At 40.2% G+C, this 19,584-nt stretch overlaps 1 protein-coding gene across 12 annotated transcripts in view; it reads left to right on the plus strand.

The window, feature by feature from the left end:
* The window catches only part of mpp7a (MAGUK p55 scaffold protein 7a), a 459,090-nt gene that overhangs the window by 420,773 nt on the left and 18,733 nt on the right, over positions 1-19,584 (plus strand). For all 12 annotated transcript variants that reach the window (XM_059972009.1, XM_059972017.1, XM_059972012.1 and 9 more), the window contains 4 exons: positions 122-202; positions 9,776-9,869; positions 10,669-10,777; positions 17,314-17,457. In XM_059972009.1, the coding sequence (XP_059827992.1) occupies positions 122-202; positions 9,776-9,869; positions 10,669-10,777; positions 17,314-17,457 (428 nt within the window). The remainder of the gene's footprint in view (positions 1-121; positions 203-9,775; positions 9,870-10,668; positions 10,778-17,313; positions 17,458-19,584) is intronic.

Raw genomic sequence — 19,584 nt, forward strand, 5'->3', positions numbered from 1 at the left:
AAACTAACAACAGCTATGCAGGGGATTGCTACCCACCCCAACACAAGGAGCAGCTGTGTATAATTAGTTCATATTTCTGTAGTTACGGATTTAAGATGATTTTCTTTGCTTGCACTTGTAGGTCCTTCAGGAGTGGGACTGAATGAGCTTAAAAGGAAATTGCTGATTTGTGATTCCCAGCATTATGGTGTAACAGTTCCACGTGAGTATAAGACATCCTTTTTTTTCACTTTTTGGGCAAGTGACAACCTTCTATAAATGTGTGGTCGAGTGTATATTGTCTAGCTGCATTACAGCCTGGTATAGAAACAGCAATGCCCTTGAATTGGAAATCCTAAAGTGAATATGACCTAGTCTATCACAGGTAAAATCAAGACGTACAAAAAAGCTGGATGAACTCAGCAGGTCAGGCAGCATCCTTTGAAAGGAGCAGTCAGCATTTCGGGTCAAGACCCTTCATCAGGACTGAAGAAGGAGGGGGCAGAGGCCCTATAAAAAAGGTGGGGGTAGGGTGGAAAACCAATCAGAGGAAAGATCAAGGGGTGGGGGAGGGGATAGGCAGGAGAAGTGAAGAAGCAATCTAAGGGGAAAGCACTATGGGTAGTAGAAGAAGGCAGAGTCATGAGAGGTGATAGGCAGCTAGAAGAGGAGCCAGAGTGAAACTGGGATGGTGGAAGGGAGAGGGAGGGAATTACCGGAAGTTGGGGTATTTGATGTTCATACCAAGGGGCTGGAGACTACCTAGATGGTAGATGAGATGTTGTTCCTCCAACTGAAGTTTGGCCTCATCATGGCAGTAGAGGAGGCCATGTATGAACATATCTGAATGGGAATGTGAAGGAGAGTTGAAGTGAGTGGCAACTGGGAGATCCTGTCTGTTGTGGCAGACGAAGCGGTCCTCCAATCGGCGTTGGGTCTCGCCGATGTAGAGGAGGCCACACTGGACTCACAAATGAAGTGTTGCCTCACCTGGAAGGACTGTTTGGGGCCCTGAATGGTGGTAAGAGAGGAGGTGTAGGGACAGGTGTAGCACTTACGCTTGCAGGGATAGTTATCAGGTGGGAGATCTATGGGGAGGGACGTGTGGGCCAGGCAGTCGTGGAGGGAATGATCCCTGCGAAAAGCAGAGAGGGGTAGAGAGGGAAAGACGTCCTTAGTGGTGGGGTCCTGTTGAAAGTGGCGGAAGTTGCGGAGAATAATATGCTGGATCCGGAGGCTGGTGGGGTGATAGGTGAAGACAAGGGCGACACGGTCCCTGTTGTGTTTACTATCACAGGTAAAGCCTTCCCAACCATTGGGCACATCTATATGAAATGCTGTCACAGGAAAGCAGCAGCCATTATCAGGGACCCCCACCACCCAGGTCATACTCTCTTCTTGCTGTTTCCATCAGGAAGATGGTACAAGAGCATCAGGACTTACAACACAAGGTTCAGGAACAGTTATTACCCCTCAACCATCAGGCTTTGGGGATAACTTCACTCAACTTCACTTGCCCCATTATTGAACTGTTCCCACAACCTATAGACTCACTTTCAAGGACACTTCATCTCATGTTCTCAATAATTATTGCTTAGTTATTTATTGTTATTAGTTCCTCATTTTGTACTTGCGTAATTTGTTGTCTTTTGCACTCTGGTTGAGCGCCCTAGTTGGGCGGTCTTTCATTGATTCTGTTTCGGTTATTATTCTATAGATTTACAAGAAAATTAATCTCAGAGTTGTATATGGTGACATATATGTACGTTGATTATAAAGTTACTTTGAACTTTGAAGTGGGTAGTCTTGGCTATGCATCCTCAGTGCACCAGTGTAGAAATAAACTCATTAGAAAGAGAAGAGTTTTGTTTAACTGTTCCATTGAAATAAAAAAGTAGGCCAAATGCTTGATCACAACTTTTATTTTGAGTTCAGGGTGGCCAGATATTTCTGTTGTATTTTAATCCTTCGCCTGTTACTTGCTGTCAACAAGAGTAATCATGAAAAGTTTACTTTCTAAAATGTTTAAACAGTTAAATTAACAAACACAGTTCCCCCCATAATGTCATACATGCTAATATTCACCCCTTCTCCTTAATGCATTTTGTCAAATATTGCCTAAATTGCCAGTTATATGGTTGAAGACAGCATTACAAGCTTTTTAAGAATCTTGGTTACAAAGTGCTAGCATGTTTCTTTCTGTTCACGATCTCATTTTTCTTGCCTCTTCATCTACCTTCCTTCACCCATCTTCATCATGTTTTTCCTCCTTATTCTATCCACTCACTGCGTGTAGAGAGGTGTCTTCACCCACCCTCCCCCCATCCGGTTCTGGTTCCAGCTACCATTTTCACTTTCCAGCACTGATAGCCATTTGTGTTCCTGCTTATTTCCCTCCAGCAGCTGACTTCCATAGTCACAGCCCCACATTCCACCTTATTCCATTTCTCTTTCCATGCTTTTCTTCTTTTCCCCTTGCCTGCCTCCATCTATCATACACGTGTCACTGCCTCACAATTCTATCCCCCTCCCCTTCCCTCCCCCATCTGACATACTTGCACCTTCAGTCCGCAGATCTCACATTCTCCTCTTATATTGACCCCCTCGCCTCTTCACTGTCAGACGTCGTCAGCTCTTCTCCCTAGATTCTGCTTGGTCCACTGAGTTTCTCCAGCAGATTCCATCATCTGTCATCTCTTTATCTCTGATTTCTCTTGTCTACTTACATGTGTAAAATATAACACGTTTTTATCATTTGTAACAGTTGACAAAATTCTTGAACAGAATTTTATGCTAAAATAGTGGGAAATATTATTATAGGTGACCAAACCATGAGTGTAAGAAAAAGAGGTAATGTGGTGAGAGAATTTGGAAGGAATTTCAGAGTTTTTGACCCTAGTACTAAGGGTGTATAGGTGGCAGGATGGAGATATGTTTTTATCAAATGAGTGGTAAGGTGTTCCTTCTGTTAGCCTGCAGGTTACCCTTTAGAAAGGTGTGGCACCTGCTTAGTCCCTCAATCAGGGTCATGAGAAGCCACAGGAGCAGGTGATGGACGGTGGTATGAGTAGCTAGTGCAACCACTGATGCCAGGCAATCTCTGAAGGGTATTGGTAATGGCTGGATCACCTGCCCTGCAAAGGCACCGCCCAGAAGAAGGCGATGCCAAACCACTTCTATAGAAATATTGCCAAGAACAGTCACGGTCATGGAGAGACCATGATCGTCAATGTCATTGGAAAGGGTGCAGAAGAGGTTTACCTTGATGCTTCTCGGTTTAAAGAGAATTTGTTACAGGGAGCGGTTGGACAGACAGGCATTGTTTTCTCTGGAGCAGCATAGGCTGAGGGGAGATCTGATAGAAGTTTGAGATTCTGACTGGCATGTACAGAGTAGACAGCTGGCATCTTTTTCCCAAAAATGCGAGAGATTCTGCAGATGCTGAAAATTCAGAGTAACTCACACATAATGCTGGAGGAACTTAGATGCTCTGGCAGTATCTATAGAAATGAATAAACAGTTGACATTTCAGGTCAAGACCCTTCTTGGGACAGAGAAGGAAGAAGCCAGAATAAAAAAGTGGGGGTTGGGGAGGAGGACTAGCGAGAACCTGATGGGTGAAACCAGGTGGGTAGGAAAGGTAAAGGGCTTGGTAAGAAATAACCTGATGGGACAATTTCCCAGGAAGGATATGTGGCTGTGGTAGCAAGTCTGGTAGCAAGTACATGGTGGAAGAGTTGGAGGGCAGCGGAGACCACGTAAGGGGAGCTGTGGGAGGAGGTCTCACTGAATTCCCATCGAAGAAAAGATTTAAACTTTTTCAGGATTGTCATCCCTTGAAGTGACTTCACAGTGGAGCAGCAAATCATAAATGCTAAAGATTCTGCAGATTCCTTCTCCGACAGCTTACCTTTCCCGCCCACCTGGTTTCACCCATCACCTTCACCTAGTCCTCCTTCCCCTCCCCCTTCCATTTGTAAAGAGGGTTTCTTCTATTTGTTAACTAGCAGGAATGCTAATTTACTGATAACGAGAATGGTATTCCTTTGTAAAACAAATGGGGATTAATGTTCTTTCTTCTGAGTCTGTAAGCTTTTGTTGACGGGCTTTTGGGCAGATCGGCGCGAGGGGGTCGAGAGAGAGGACGCAATGCTCTAAACTGGGCAAGGATCGGACCCCAAAGGGGGGTCCGAGGCCGGGAGATTCTCCGAGGAGGGGGGGGGGATGAAGCTAGATGTGCTTGGTTGACCACTCGGAGGGTCCTGAGCTGTTTGGAGAGTCGAGGAATTCGGAGGGTCCTGAGCTGTTTGGAGAATCGAGGAGTTCGGAGGGTCCTGAGCTGCGAGTCGAGGAGTTCGGAGGGGATCGAATGGTGGCCAGAAGACTTCAGTAATCGAGCTCCAACGGCTGTGCACGAAGTGGTTTGGACTTTGATAAGTTTGGCGCCTTTTCTTTAATTTTCTCTTCATATATACTGTATCGTTATTAATCACTTAGTTATAGTAACCTTTATAAATTGTACTCATTTAATCGCATATGGTGTACTGTCTGTTTTTGGGCGAGGCGGGGACATCACACAGCATCCACACCAGCTGATTACCCAGTTTGGCGGGGCTGAAGGCTGCTCCCCCTAGACGAGAACGAGCTGAGCGAGCCTGAGGCGACCCAAGGGGTTACACATTTTATTCTGGGATCTTCCCCCTTCTTTTCCAATTCTGAGGGACTGCCCAAAAAGTCGACAGTTTGTTCATTTCCTTAGATGCTACCTGACCTGCTGAGTTCCTCCAGCATTTTGTATGTTTTTCCCATGGTTGAAATGTCTAATACTAGAGCACTTGTATTTAAGGTGAGAGGGGGTAAGTTCAAAGGAGATGTGTAAGGCAATTTTTTTTTCCACGTAAATACTGCTAGGTGCCTGAAATGCATTGTTAAGGGTGAAATGAAGGCAAATATGATGGAGGTGTTCGAAGGCTCTTGGATAGGTATGTGAATGTGCAGAGCATGAAGAGACATGGAGGCAAAAGGGATTACTTTGGCATTTGACTATGAGCTTAATTAGGACAACAATGCCACGCTGAGCTGTGCTGTACTACAAGCCGCAGAGATTAGAATAACAGAGGAGATTGCGGGAACTAGCAAGCAGTCACAGGATGGCTTCGAATTGGTGGACTGGGCCGTGTTCAATGACTCATCTGTGGATCTGCATAAATTTGCCATGGTTGTCACAGATTTTATTAAAACAGGTGTAGGCAAGTGTGTTCCCTCAAAATTGTTCAGTCCACCACAACCAGAAACCCTGGATAAACCTGCTGAGGGCCAGATCAGAGGCATTCAAGTCTGGTGACCAAAAAAGTTGCAAGGCATCTCGGTTTGATCTCAGGAAAGCAATCTCACAGGTGAAGCATCGTTTCTGAACTAAACTTGAATCAACGAAGGATGCTCAACAGATGTGGGAGCACTTAGGTACCATCAATCCTTTAAAAGTAAAATGAAGCTACATTTGCAACAACAGGGCTTCGCTTCCAGATGAGCTCAGTGCCTTCTATGCTCACTTTGATAATCAAAACATGGAGAGACTATCATTAAGTCCTACACCCCCCAATGATCCTGTGATTTCAGTGTCTGAGGTCAACATGTGAGCAGCATTCAGGAGGGTGAAACCATGGAAAGCAACTGGCCCAGCCAAAGTGCAATTATGAAGAAAACAAGGCAGCACCTCTACTTCCTTGGGAGTCTATGAAGATTTTAGCATGACCTTTAAAACTTTGACAAACAGAGTGCTGTTGCAGGGACACAGAGTTTGCAATGGAGATTAGGTCTGTTCAGTACCTATTTGGAGAAAAATTCTGCTGAACCAGTTTCGGGACCTTCTCTGACCAGTTTTAAATAGCTTAACACCAAACCTGGCAATTGCAGTTTCAACCTGTGATATGAGAACGGACAGTTGCTGAAGGAAGATAATGTGATCAACTATGTCAAAGTCAGAGGATACATTGAAAAAAAAGAGGAATTAAGGATGTAATTTGTTATTCTGATTAAAGCAGTTCAGGAGAAGACATCTGATTTTCTGGATTCAGTTATGTGGCTTAGAGAAATATAAGGACAGATTTGAGAGGTTGGAGATGGGATAGCAGTTTGCCGTGATGGAGACGTTTTTTGGGAATTATGATTTGAAAGATTTCCTCTATTATTGAGGAAAGAGGAACATTCACACTATCACCCAGTGAATTTGAGTGGAAGCAGTTTTGGGAGGGAGATGGTGGTGTTCATTGACAGAATATGATTGCATGTGACTGCATGGTGGTACAGTGCCAGTGACCTGGGTTCAATTCCACAGCTGTCTGTAGTTTGTATGTTCTCCCTGTGACTGTGTGGGTTTCCTCCAGGTGCTTCACTTTCCTCCCACTTTCCAAACCATATAGGGAGGTAGGTTAATTGGCCCCATGGGTGTAATTGGGCAGTGCAGAGTTGTTGGCCTGGTACTAAATAAAATAAATGAAAAATAAAATTTTTAATTAACATACATTTTCAAATTTACTTTAAATTCTCAGAAAAGAAATACAGTCATGTTTGGGTCCCTGTTATGCAAGAGGTTTGGTAGCCAGTTTTTTGATAAACATCTCCACAGAATCAGTGAACAACCAAAAATTCTGCTATTAATTGATGGCAAAAATGTAGGCAAGAACAATGAGGGGGTATTCAGCTCTACTTTGAAAACTGCAGAGGATCTTTTACATCCATCAGAACACAGTTGAGGCCATAGTTTAATATCTCATATTAAAAAAAAGCCAGTCTTCACAAACAGCCCAGTAGTTTCACAGAATTTCATTCGAGTGTTAAACTTGATTATAGGTTCTGAGTTGGTGTTGGACTTGCATTAAAAGCATGATCATTCAGCCATGGAGAAAGAAGGTAAATCAGGAATCCATATTAATCTGACGATCTGAAGACTGCTTTCTTGTAAATGTGAAGTGCATGTTACAACTGCCATTATAATAACAAAGAGCACCAAAATACTGCAGAAGTGCAGCTTCGTTCTGTAGGGGTGCTACATTGTTGTTTCTCTAAAATGCATTGTCTCAGTTACATCACCATCTTTATAAATGCAATGTTTCCCAATCAGCTAAATAGCCTAACCCTTTACAGAGCTCAGGCTGTGGACTAAGGAGAGCTTTATTGCATATACTAGCAATATCAGTGTCATTCCATATCATTTACAAGCAATGGTTCTCAATAATTCTATCGTCTACCCAAAATGCAGTAGTTTAATCATTCTCTACATGTAACATAAAATATTTTAATGTTCATTTAGTTTTAAAATGAAAATTTACTTTTGGTAGTTCTTTGTTGTATTGATTATCATTTATATATTTTAGGACGTATTTCAGCACAGATTTTAGTCCTTGCTAAATGAGCCCTTAGCTCATTTGCAGCTAATTCTAGGCTCTAATTGCTAACAACAAAGTAACAATTTGTGGAGATTAATTGAAGTATGGCTATGACCTGAGTTTATTTTGTGTTCAGAGCAGAAGACTCTGGATTTTAGGTGCAGAATGCTTTCCATAGAGTCAAACACCACTTCTGTGATGCAGCCAAGTCAACAAGTAAAAGTCAAATCTGATTTGTACAATTGAACAGAGCTTTTCGGAATATTACATAGTCGAATCAACGAAGACTACAGTTAAAAGTTAACAGTTGTAAAATTAAACAAAACAGACCATAAAAATTCTAATATTTACTGGCATCTTCAGCCTGTTAATTTTTAATATAGCTGGAACTTTTATTTTCCTGTGAATTTTTTCTTTGAATTCATTTTCTTTTCCAGACCTCAGCAACACCATGTCATTGAATATTCTGACTGGTTCTTTTAATTTTCATTATATTTTATTTGAGATTGCAGTATTTTGCTACCTTCTTGTAGGAGTTGTGTTTTTAAAATTTGTTTTAAAATGTGTTATATGTGATATAGCAGTGAACAAAAAAGGAGAGACTGGTTTGAAGTTTTGTTTGTTACAATACAAATTGAAGCATTTGGAACTACTCAGCAACAGTTGGCAGTACAGTATTAATAGGAAAACTGCAATAGTCTCTGAGACTCTGAAAAGCAGTTTATCTTCAGTGAATGTTATCCCAATGTGTACCCTTTGTTGTAATGTTGGGAAATTCAGTCTGTTTGCAGATGGCGAGATCTCTGAAACAATAACAACAACATGACAAGTAAGTCTGTAAGCACAATGAAAGAACTGGACGTTCCATCATGAGATGTTGTTTTACATCTGTGTATGTGCACAGACTGAACCTCAGTTGCATCTCGATTTCAACCTGGAACCTCCAAGTGTGAAGCCAGAATAAACAGTGTTTTATGTACATCTTAGAAGTTCCATAAATAGTGTGCTAACAAGACTTAAAAACTTTTAAAGATGTCTCAATTAAAATAAGATTTTAAGTAATTAAACAGTGTCTTCTTTGAAGCATTGCTAACAATTATAAGGGGTTATGGGCTTGTTTTAAGTGTTTGTTTATATATTACCCACCCTACAACTTTATGCCCATTAAAATTGTGGAAAATGCCACTTGCAAAATGTGAGAATTTGTGAAGTTGCACCTAATTCCAAAAGCAAGAAGAATGGGTGATATTTATTTCCCTGATGGATTTTTGGTTGCTAAAGCAATAAAAATAAACCAGGCAGGGCTCAGAAACTTAATTTTCCATAGTGTAATAATGATTTGTTATGCTGCATGATTGATCAAGGAATAAAGGCAGCAAGCCAATCTTTCGTTTTTTTGGTTATAAAATCATTCCTTTGTGCATTATGACATTAACTTTGCATATTCAAAATGTCACTTTTTTTTGATTGTCATTTGGCCATTTTTGTAGCTATTTACTTGTACTGTTAATCACAAGAGAATTGGTTAGACTGTGGTATTTTATACAGGAGTCAGTTCTACTAAAAGCATGATGCATTTGCCAGGAGCAGTTATGAAATATTTAATGAAATGTGATGCTGTCTTTCTGACTTCAAAAAATTGCAAGTTAAAATATTCAGGACATGTAAAAAGAGCCTCTAGAATCTCTCTTGAATTTTTTTCAATTATTTATGTACAAAGTACAAAACACTTTTACAAAAGGAATGCAGATCAGCCATGTTATTTGAGAGGTGAAAATGGAAAACAATTACATTTAAACCAGCAGTAGTTTCGTTTCTAGTTCTGGTTATGTTCCTACTTGTCCAATTTTGTAGCCATCCCGACATTATGAGAAATAGAGGAAAAAGGTTTTCAATCTTCTGCATTAAATGCCATTGCTCTGCCTCATATCTTGGCTTAAAAAATGACTGTGGCGGGAAATAAAAATGACATTTTGCCATATTTCTGAATAGCATCCAGTGATGGTGACTTCAAAATTAGACCATTGAACACAGCTTGGTTTATACTATCCATAATGCTGGATTAAACAAGGTAATATGTCATCTGTAATTTATACCAATTTAGGAGCTCTCTGGATACAACATCTTGCAGAAATTTTCAAGTGCTTTAATTACATTTCTGTGAACTGACATGATTGCCAAATGTTCCAACAAAGTAGAAATCAAACTCTAAATTTTTTTGTTTTGATTATACAATATTCAATTGCAAGCAACTTGTTTAGTATTTGTGAGGGTTTAATATTTTCAGACTTTTTGAAAGGTAATCTTCATCGGTAGTTGCCCTTACGTCTACCTAACCCTGAATTTGAGTAGCTAATTTAAAATTGACAATCGTAAATATATTTATCTTTGTGTTTGGTGATCCACAGATACAACAAGGCCAAAAAGAAGCCAGGAAACTGACGGAGTGGAATATAATTTTATTTCCAAGCACTTGTTTGAGACAGATGTACAAAATAACAAGTAAGTTGAAAAATGGCACACACTGTTTCATGCCAGCACATCTGGAAATTTTCTGATGCAGTGATGAAAAGTATTGGAATATTTGAACAATAGGTTACTTGGGAAAACATGCAATTGCTCAGCAAGTTAAATGTCACTGATTTTGGAATTTTTACTCCATTAAAGGCATGGTATAAATAAACTGTTGATATTATTTGTTCTAGTATAAATTCTTAAGCTTTGCATTATTTTTATCAAAAGCAATTTCATACTTGAAAAATAATTTGGTGTACTCCATGAAAGTAATGTTTATTTATTTCTGCTGTCATGAACAAAGGCAGTATGTTGCCTTGCTCTACATTTTCCCTTCATGCTAGGTTTTGAATTTATTTGACTTTTTTCTAAGTTCGTTGTCTACTGTGACAATGAAAAATGTTTGCCTGCATTGTAATTTTGCTTATTAATAAGAGTGTGGCACGTGGCCAAGTGGTTAAGGCGTTGGACTAGCAATCTGAAGGACGTGACTTCGAGCCTTAGTCGAGGCAGCGTATTGTGTCCTTGAGAAAGGCATTTAACCACACGTTGCTTCAGTCCACCCAACTGAAAATGGGTACTGGCAAAATGCTGGGGATTAACTTTGCAATAGACTGGCATCCTATCCAGGGGTGAGTCTCGTACTCTCAGTTGCTTCACGCCACGGAAACCAGCATAAGACCGGCCTGATGAGCCTATAAGGCTCGGGACAGACTTTAACTTTTATTAATAAGAGCATACTTTTAAAAAGGATGGGTCAAAAGCTAATAATTCTATTTTTTCCCAGATTTATTGAACATGGGGAATACAGAGGGAACTTGTATGGAACAAGCATTGATTCTGTTCGATCTGTGATGGCAAAGAATAAAGTGTGCTTGTTGGATGTACAATGTCCAGTAAGTAGGCATATTCCTTATAAAGCACAAGAGACTGATTTTGGATTTTCCATTTTTGCAAATCGATAAAGCTCTGGTATTTATATGGTAATTTGTTATTTTGTGCAGCATCAATTATTGGAATAAATATATTGATTTCCTCACTGCATTTTATTTGTTTTGTTCCAATTTTGGGCGGTATGTAATGGAGAACAAAAATAAATGAATTTCATTCCTATGGCTTCTTCACATTCAAGCCAAGTGGAAGGAGGACAGGATTTTCAGTTTAAAACCTTTTGTGTTTTGGTTTATTCTTGTCAAATATACAAAGACACAGTGAAAAGCATGTTTTGCATTCTGTTTATACAGATCAAATCATTTCACAGTGCATTGAGCTAGAATAAAGTAAAGCAGTAATAATGCAGAATAAGTGTAAATGCTATCAAAAGAATGCTGTGGATTGCAGTGCAGGTAAACGATAAAGTGAAAGATCATAATGAGGTAGATAGTGAGGCCTGGAGTCCATATTTTCATTCAGGATCTGATAAATGTGAAGTAGAAGCAGTCCTTATGCCTTGTTATACATGCTTTCAGGCTTTTGCATCTTCTGCCTGTTGGGAGAGGGGAGAAAAGCAAATGTCTGAGGTGGGTGGGGTCTTTGTTTATGCTGGCTGTTTTACTGAGGCAACACGGGGTCCATAGAGAGGAGGTTGGCTAATTCCTGTGATGTGCTGAGCCATTTCCACAGCTCTGTGAAGTTTCTTGCAATCACATTGAAAGCAGTTGTCTTACTAGGCTGTATGTTTTTCCATGTATTGAGTTAGTCTTTCAGATGTTTATTTGCAGTATTAACTACTTACATTCACAGAACTTTTTGGACAAAATTGTCTTTCAACTGTTTCCATTAAAGGACTACCCATCCTCATCCCACCTTCCTGCACAAAATCCATAGTCCTGCATGTCACAGCTCTTCCAGTACACATCCAAGTATTTCTTAAATGCAGGGTGCATAGTGAATAGTCCAAAAACAGGTCCCTTCATTTTCTCCTAGATCAGTTCTAACTCACATTACAGCCAAGATCTGGGAATGCTGCATGGAAGGTTATGAATGCGAATGACAGCTGCACAAATTCATAGGCCTTTAAGGCCAAGAGATGACTAACATAAATAAAACTGTGTATAACGAATAACATACAGTGATTGCTTCAGATGTTGAACGAAAGAGTTTAAAATGTGTTGATTCTAAGCATGTTAAAGATAATTTAGTTACAAAGTATATTTTTATAACTTTGTTTCTTAGTGAATGTTCTCCATACTATTCTTCAAAAAAAAAAGGTTAATTTTCTTACTACTTTGCAAAAACAAAATCCTTTAATTAGTTGTACGTTTCAATCCAGGTGAATTATCCAAACCACTGGAAACGACCAGGAAAATCTAACCATTAGGATACTATCTTAAACCACTTCCAAAGTTATTTTATTGACTCAAACTTGATTTGCTGGATTGAACCACACCCAGAATACTGGCTCTGTTGTCTAGCCAGTTTCTGTGTTTCTACCAATTACTTGGAGATGTGAAGGCCCTTCAAAGTATACATGATAAAAATAAAATGAAACTTTTAAACAGTTCACTATTCTTATGTCATTTCCAATGGTTTTTGAATTGCATTAATCACAGGTGAATCATTAATGCTTATTTTTGTTGGGATAATATTTGCAGTTATACTGTACCAGTAAAACTGCAGTGCACTATCACTCTAAGGCATAGTTTTTAATAGGTCTGGCAGAAGCATTCACATGCTGTTATATTGCCTGATTACTCAGGTTTATGCAAGATATTAGCCTTCAATTTTCACTAAGCTGGTTACCCCTCATGCAACCAAACCTACATTCAAATGGCATTGGTTTCTGGGTCCACAGTCCTCTTTGTGAGCTGTCTTGGAGTTAATCAGCAGAATTCTGCATGATGTAAACTTCGGCCTTGGAATTCCATGGCAGTTGGTTAGAATGATTGTTGGGCAGGACTTGTTTGTCATTCAGGGTTGGTCACTGGTGCCACAAGGCTGGTACAACTTCAGTTAACTCACACCTCTGGTGCTGCCTGCACTGAGTTTGCAATTCTCCCTGTGACTGTGTAGGCCTCTGCTAAGTACCCAATCACTTCCCACACTCCTGAATGGCAGGAGAATTGTGGGAAAGTGAAGCATGTGAGAGACCATATGTCACACACACAAAATGCTGGAGGAACTCAGCAGGCCAGGCGGCATCTAGGAAAAGAGTACAGTCGACATTTAGGGCCAGATCCCTTAAGCAGGACAAGAGAGAAAAGCTGAGGAGTAGATCACTGAGCAATCCCTGCAGAAAGTAGAAAGTGGAGGGAAAGATGTCCTCCTTTATTAAAGAAAGGGGCTTCTCTTCCTCCACCATCAACATTGCCCTCAACCGCATCGTTTCCATTTCATACACATCTGCTCTTACCCCATCCACCCACTACCCTACTAGGGTTAGGGTTCTTCTTGTCCTCACCTACCACCTCACCACCCTCTGCATCCAGCACATAATTCTCTGAAACGTCCGCCACATCCAACGGGATCCCACCACAAGCACATCCCCCACAACTTCCTGCTTTCCACAGGGATCACTCCTTACGTGACTCCCTTGTCCATTCATCCCTCCCCACTGATCTCTCTCCTGGCACTTATCCAGAGGAACAAGTGCCCCTACACCACCTCCCTCACTACCATTTAGGGCCCTAAACAGTCCTTCCAGGTGAGGCGACTTTTCTCCTGTGAGCCTGTTGAGATCAGATACTGTGTTTGGTGCTTCCGGTGTGGCCTCCTGTATATCAGTGAGACCCAACGTGGATTGGGAGACTGCTTTACCGAGCACCTATGCTCTGTCCACCAGAACAAGCAGGATCTCCCAGTGGCCGCCCATTTTAACTTCACTTCCCATTCCCATTCCGATATGCCCATCCGTGGCCTCCTCCACTGTCATGATAAGGCTACATTTAGGTTGGAGGAACAAACCCTGTATTCCGTTTGAGTAGCCTCCAACCTGATGGCATGAACATTGATTTCTTAAAGTTCTGCTAATGTCCCCCTCTTCACCATTTCCCATCCCCTTTTCCTCTTTCACCTTACCTCTTTGCCCACCCATCGCCGCCCTCTGGTGCTCCTCCCCTTTTTCTTTCTTCCATGGCCTTCTGTCTCTCTCACTAATCAACCTCACAGCTCTTTTCTTCATTCTTATCTCTCCAAGTTTCACCTATCACCTGGTGTTTCACTCCCCCCGCCCCACCTTTTAAATCTATTCCTCAGCTTTTTTTCTCCAGTCCTGCTGAAGAGTTTCGGTCCAAAACGTCAACGGTACTCTTTTCCTAGATGCTAGCTGGGCTGCTAAGTTCCTCCAGCACTTTAGTGTGTTGCTCGGATTTCCAGCATCTGCAGAGTTTTGCTTGTTTGTGACATGTTACTGGAGCAGAATTAGACAATTTGACTGACCAGATCTCCTCTGACAGATAAGCAGCACAATGTGTGGCAATGGACTGATAGCCAATGGACTTTGAGAGCCAGTAGTTATAACTGTTTGTCATCTATTCTGGCTCTGGGTCAATAGCTTCCTCTTCTTCCTATGAAAAAATGAGTTATGAAAATGCCATAAATAAATTCAAGGTAAATTGATTTGTACTTGCCCATTTCCCTTGTATCCTTTCTTCTCCATCTGAATAGTGCAGGAAAGCTTGCACATTTCCTAGTGTAAGTTCTAGCACATCAATGGAAATAATGCATACATCAATGAACTCCATGAGGAGACCACTCTAGAGCACAATCGAGAAACTGCCAGTGATCGGCTGTGCAATGTACAGATCCCAAACTACAATGCAGCTATGAATGCTGGTTCTTCTGCCAGTGTTTCCACAAGTAGATTTTAGCAGAAATGACACCTAGCCTGGCTGGAGCAAGTTCAAACTAATTTGGGTGAAGTTTCCTGACTTCACTCCTTGCAAAAAATGTTATCCCCACATGTTTAGTTATTATAATAAGGGCAAGAAGAAATCTGGATTTTAAGTTCCTGAATTGTAAAATCTAAATGTGGAAAATATTAAGAGTATGAAATTAGATTAATACTTTCAGAGCACAGACACTCTATGTCTTCACTGGATTCCTTACTAATGCAGAGGAATAATAGTATAGGTGCAGGAATTAAACAGATTAGACCCATATATTACTTGCCATGCTTGTTCTTTATATCTGTTTTGACTGTCACAGCTTAGTGGGTGGTAAAGAACCAGTACTGTTGAAAATGTCCCAAGTTCTCCAAACAGTGTTTTGGACATTTGTTTTTACATACAATCCAGGGATTACATCACATTAGAGATTTATTAGAAATGTTCAGAACTGACTTCTTAATGGCCACATTAATGCTGTGCTGGTCTTAAGTAATTTGGCTTATCAAGTTTTGTAGAACTTTATTTTGAACACAAAAGTATATGAGATTAATCAACAAGAGCTTGAATGTGTCCAGATGATTCTGCATCGTCTGTGTGCGATCCAGGTAGCATCCTGTATTTGATAAATTGTGATTGCCTCTGGAAAGTTTACATTGGAACATATCCAGGTCAATGTAATATTGCACACAACTCACTTTTGTGCTCTACATAAAGTCTGCTTGGTTAATTTGGTTTGTTCTACACTCTAGAGTATTTCACTTGCTGGATATGAACTGTGATGGGTGAAAAACAAGTTTTTAGCCACCTTATTTTCTTCATCATTAACAACAAAATATAAATATTCTAAGACAACTGTTAACTAAACTAATTAAGTGAGCAAGCTTACCAATTTCATTTAAAACATACTGTTCCTATATCCTGGGTCTGGGTTCTCACTATCTCATTTTGTCCTGATGTGATTTGATAGCACCTACAAAGTGAGCATGATCACTGAGCATATACCAAAGTTTGCAAATAGTGGATAAGCTAATCAATTCATTGTAATATTACTCACTGAAAAAAGTTCCTAGAAACTGGTAATTCCTCATTAGGTTCCTGAAACAATCAATTCTCTACTAAAGTGTAAGATGGGGCACTTTGGATTTCTTACTTCATCTGACCCTTGGTGTAGAAGTTAAGTACAGAAGGTTCTCTACCCATGTTTCTCAAAATTCTGCATCATTTGAGTGGTTCACTCACATCAGAGTGAAAACTGCTTTGGAAAGCTGTAAAATCTGCCGACATCTCCCATTTGGCAAAACACAGGCGTCACTGTCAAGTATAGGCTTGTGACTTCAAGCTTTGGCATGAATAATAGTGGAAACTTTCAGAGTATCATAGCATAAAAACAGTGGAGTTTTGTAGTCTCAATAAATTAATGTAATGGAAATAACGGATCTGATCAAATATCTGAACCTAATCCTAATTCTTCAAAGCGTGAGGATAAAAGACGATTGTTGGAGATTTTTCTTCCCTCATTTCCAATCTATAACTCAATTGAACAAATACTTACTCTAATCTCCAACACATTGCACCAACTACAGCAGTAAATGCCTTCGTCTGAAAAGGGGAAGGAATGTGCAAGATAGAAGCACCATTACGCATCATCTGGCAGCTGCTCAGATCTGGAATATTGTTTTGACTGAGCAGGTTGACCAGATAAGCATTACCATTGTCACAGCCTCAGCCAGATGTGTCCCAGGCCTGCCTTCTGGAATGTTGCTTAGCCGCTCGAAGAGGAAGTTGATAAATTTATGTGCGAAGTCTGACACTGTATTCTTTCCTTGATGCCAGATGTTTTTAGTATGAATTAGGGCATGCCTCCAAAGTGTGAGAGACAGTTACTTCACAAAAAAAGTTCTGAGTGCTGTTTGACAGCTGTTCAGCCCTTGACAACTTGGGAGTAATTTCCATGAACAGTACTTAACCTGGGGAGACTCTGACACATTATTATTATAAGTCAGTATCTGCTTCCTAGAATATAGATTCCCTAAATGTTCATCTGTGATAGCAGCTACCTGCACAGCAACCCCCTGGTGTATACTGTCCACTACAACACAAACTTTTTAAATAAATAATGGTTCAGGATGAAATTTTTGACAACGCATGGACAAGGGAACCAAATAGGTGGTGGAATGGGGAGGCTGCATTGGGAAAGGATTACTATTGCCATGAAATGACCATGATTGCTGCCAGATAATTGTAACGGTCAAATGGGCTCACAGATATCCTACAGCAAAGGGAAATTCCCACTCTTACCTCTTCAGGTTTCAATAATATGTATTGTAGTTGACTCTAAAAATGCTCACAGACCCATCATCATCTTAGGGAAATGAATTTCATATGATAAATGAAGCTTTGCCAATATCACAAACGTTATCACAGCAACTACATAAAATGTGTCTGAAAGCACTGTGATTTTTCATAAACCAGTGTGACAAGACCAAGTCGTCCGAGTTGTAAAATGTATTTATTGCTTGCATATTTGAGGTAAATTTAACTTTTCAATATGCTTTTGCAACCAGATATGCTGAGAAGTAAAATGTTACACTACTTAAATGTTTCAGACAATAAAACATCTGAGGACATTGGAATTTAAACCATATGTGATATTCATCAAGCCACCATCACTTGAACGCCTCAGAGAAACCAGGAAGAATGCGAAAATAATTTCAAGCAAAGATGACAAAGGCCCTGCCAAACCATTCACAGTATGTTTTGAAGTTTCTACATCCACTGAAATCTTTATAATCAAAGCTGATTCAGATGAATAAGTTTTTGGTTGTGTTTATATGGGTAAATACAGGTTAACTTGACATCTCTCCACATTTGTCAACAGTGAGCCTGCAGTTGTCTTAGCTGATCCAGAGTAGATGTGTGGATCTCCCATTAAATTATCCTTAAGTAAATCTACTCTCAGTGTTTAACACTACATCAATGAAATATTTTCGGCTTTCAATGTTGTCTTTATGATGTGTGCAGTTGGATTAGTGACCAGTTTCATGTCTGTACGGACAGCTCCCGTTAGACTCCTTAACTGCAAAGAGACGTCTGCTGAGTTGTATTAGGACATAATTTCCAGAAGTAAATGTGTACCTTCTACTGACTCGTGTATCAGTTTTCCAATGCTTCAGGGTATCTTGGACAATAGAAGAAAGTGAAATTCTCACAGAACATAAAACTACTTAAAACAAATGTGGGGGTAGCAATCTGACTTGTTTTAATTCACCAGGGCAACAGATGTAGGGCCAAAGGATCCTTGAAAATAAAGATAAATTCACAACACATGATATTTAATGTACACACAATCTGGCATGTTTGTGGGGGGGGGGGAGGGAGAGATTCATTCAAGTTGCAAATTAGGGCATGCATATCTCCACAAATTGATCACTGCTTTGTTGTTTGCCTCAGACTAGCACATAATCTCCCCCTGTCAATGAAAATCAAAAACTGTAGATGCTGGAAATCTGAAATAAAAACAGAAAGTGCTGGAAAAGAAACAGGCCAAGTAGCATCTGTGGAAAGAGAAACAGCTAACATTTATAGATTCCTTCAGCAGAATTTTCTGGGACTTGAAATAAATATATTGTAACATTTAAATGTGTAACCTTAAAGAAATGAGAAACCATGGATTGGGTCACCATTCTGTTACTTCAATGTACCAGACCATCCTTGAACCTTGTGTAGAACCCCAGTGAGACTGCATCTGGAATAGTACAGTGGACAAGTCTGGTTTCCTTAACAAAAACAAAAAATATAAGCAAGTCAGGTTGCATCTGGTTTTCTAACCTAAGGGAGGATATATCTGTGATAAAAGGACGGCAATAAAGAGTCACCAAACTGATTCCTGAAGTCAGAGGATTGTCTTATAAAGAAAGATTAAACTGACAGGCCTTTACTCCTCGAATTTAAAAGAATGAGGGACTCCATCATTCAAACGTTGATAGTTCTTACCAATCTTAATGGAGTAGATACGGAGTTGCTGTTTTTCCTGGCTGGGGTATTTGTCTATTTACACTCAGTGGCTACTTTGTTAGGTTATGCCTGTACCTAATGAAGTGGCCATAGCGCACAAATTCATGGTCATCTACTGCTGTAACGCATTCAGTTCAAGATTTGACATGCTTTGCATTCAGAGATGTTCTTCTGCACACTGTTGTAAAAGATAGTTATTTGAGTTGCTTTCAGTTTAAACCAGTCTGACCATTCTCCTCTGACCTCTGTCACTAACCTGGTGCTTTCTTCCACAGAACTGCTGCTTACTGGATTATACCTTTCTCTGTAAATTCTGTAGGCTGTAGTGTGTGAAAATCCCAGAACATCAGCAGCTTGAGATACTAAAACCATCCATCTGGTTTAGTGCTCAAAGTCACTGAGATCACATTTCTTCCCCATTCTGATGTTTGTTCTGAACAACAACTGAACCTCTTGACCACGTCTGCATGCTTTTATGCATTGAGTTGCTGTCATGTGATTGGCTGATGATTTTCATTAACAAGCAGATGTAGAAGTGTACTGAATAAAGTCACCACTTTAAATAAAGTACAGCCTTTGGTGAGAAAGCTGGGCAGCTGTACAGTACAACAAGCTAAAGATTAGTAATGGTATCAGTGAAGTGGTGAAATGTGGGAGAAAAAGGATATCAGGTGTCCTAGACAGCTGCTGTATGTTTTCATTCAATGGCGAGGTCAGTCTGTGGTGGACTGGGCTACATCCACCGCTTGATGTAGTCGTCTCTGTTCCTGGGCATTGATACTTGTGTACCAATTGAGACCTGCTTGCGCCTGAATTGGAGGAGGAGTGCCGGTGTCCTTGCAGTGAGTTTTGCTAGGGCTGCT

Source organism: Hypanus sabinus, chromosome 6, assembly GCF_030144855.1.
Source record: "Hypanus sabinus isolate sHypSab1 chromosome 6, sHypSab1.hap1, whole genome shotgun sequence".
NCBI classification, from domain to species: domain Eukaryota; kingdom Metazoa; phylum Chordata; class Chondrichthyes; order Myliobatiformes; family Dasyatidae; genus Hypanus; species Hypanus sabinus.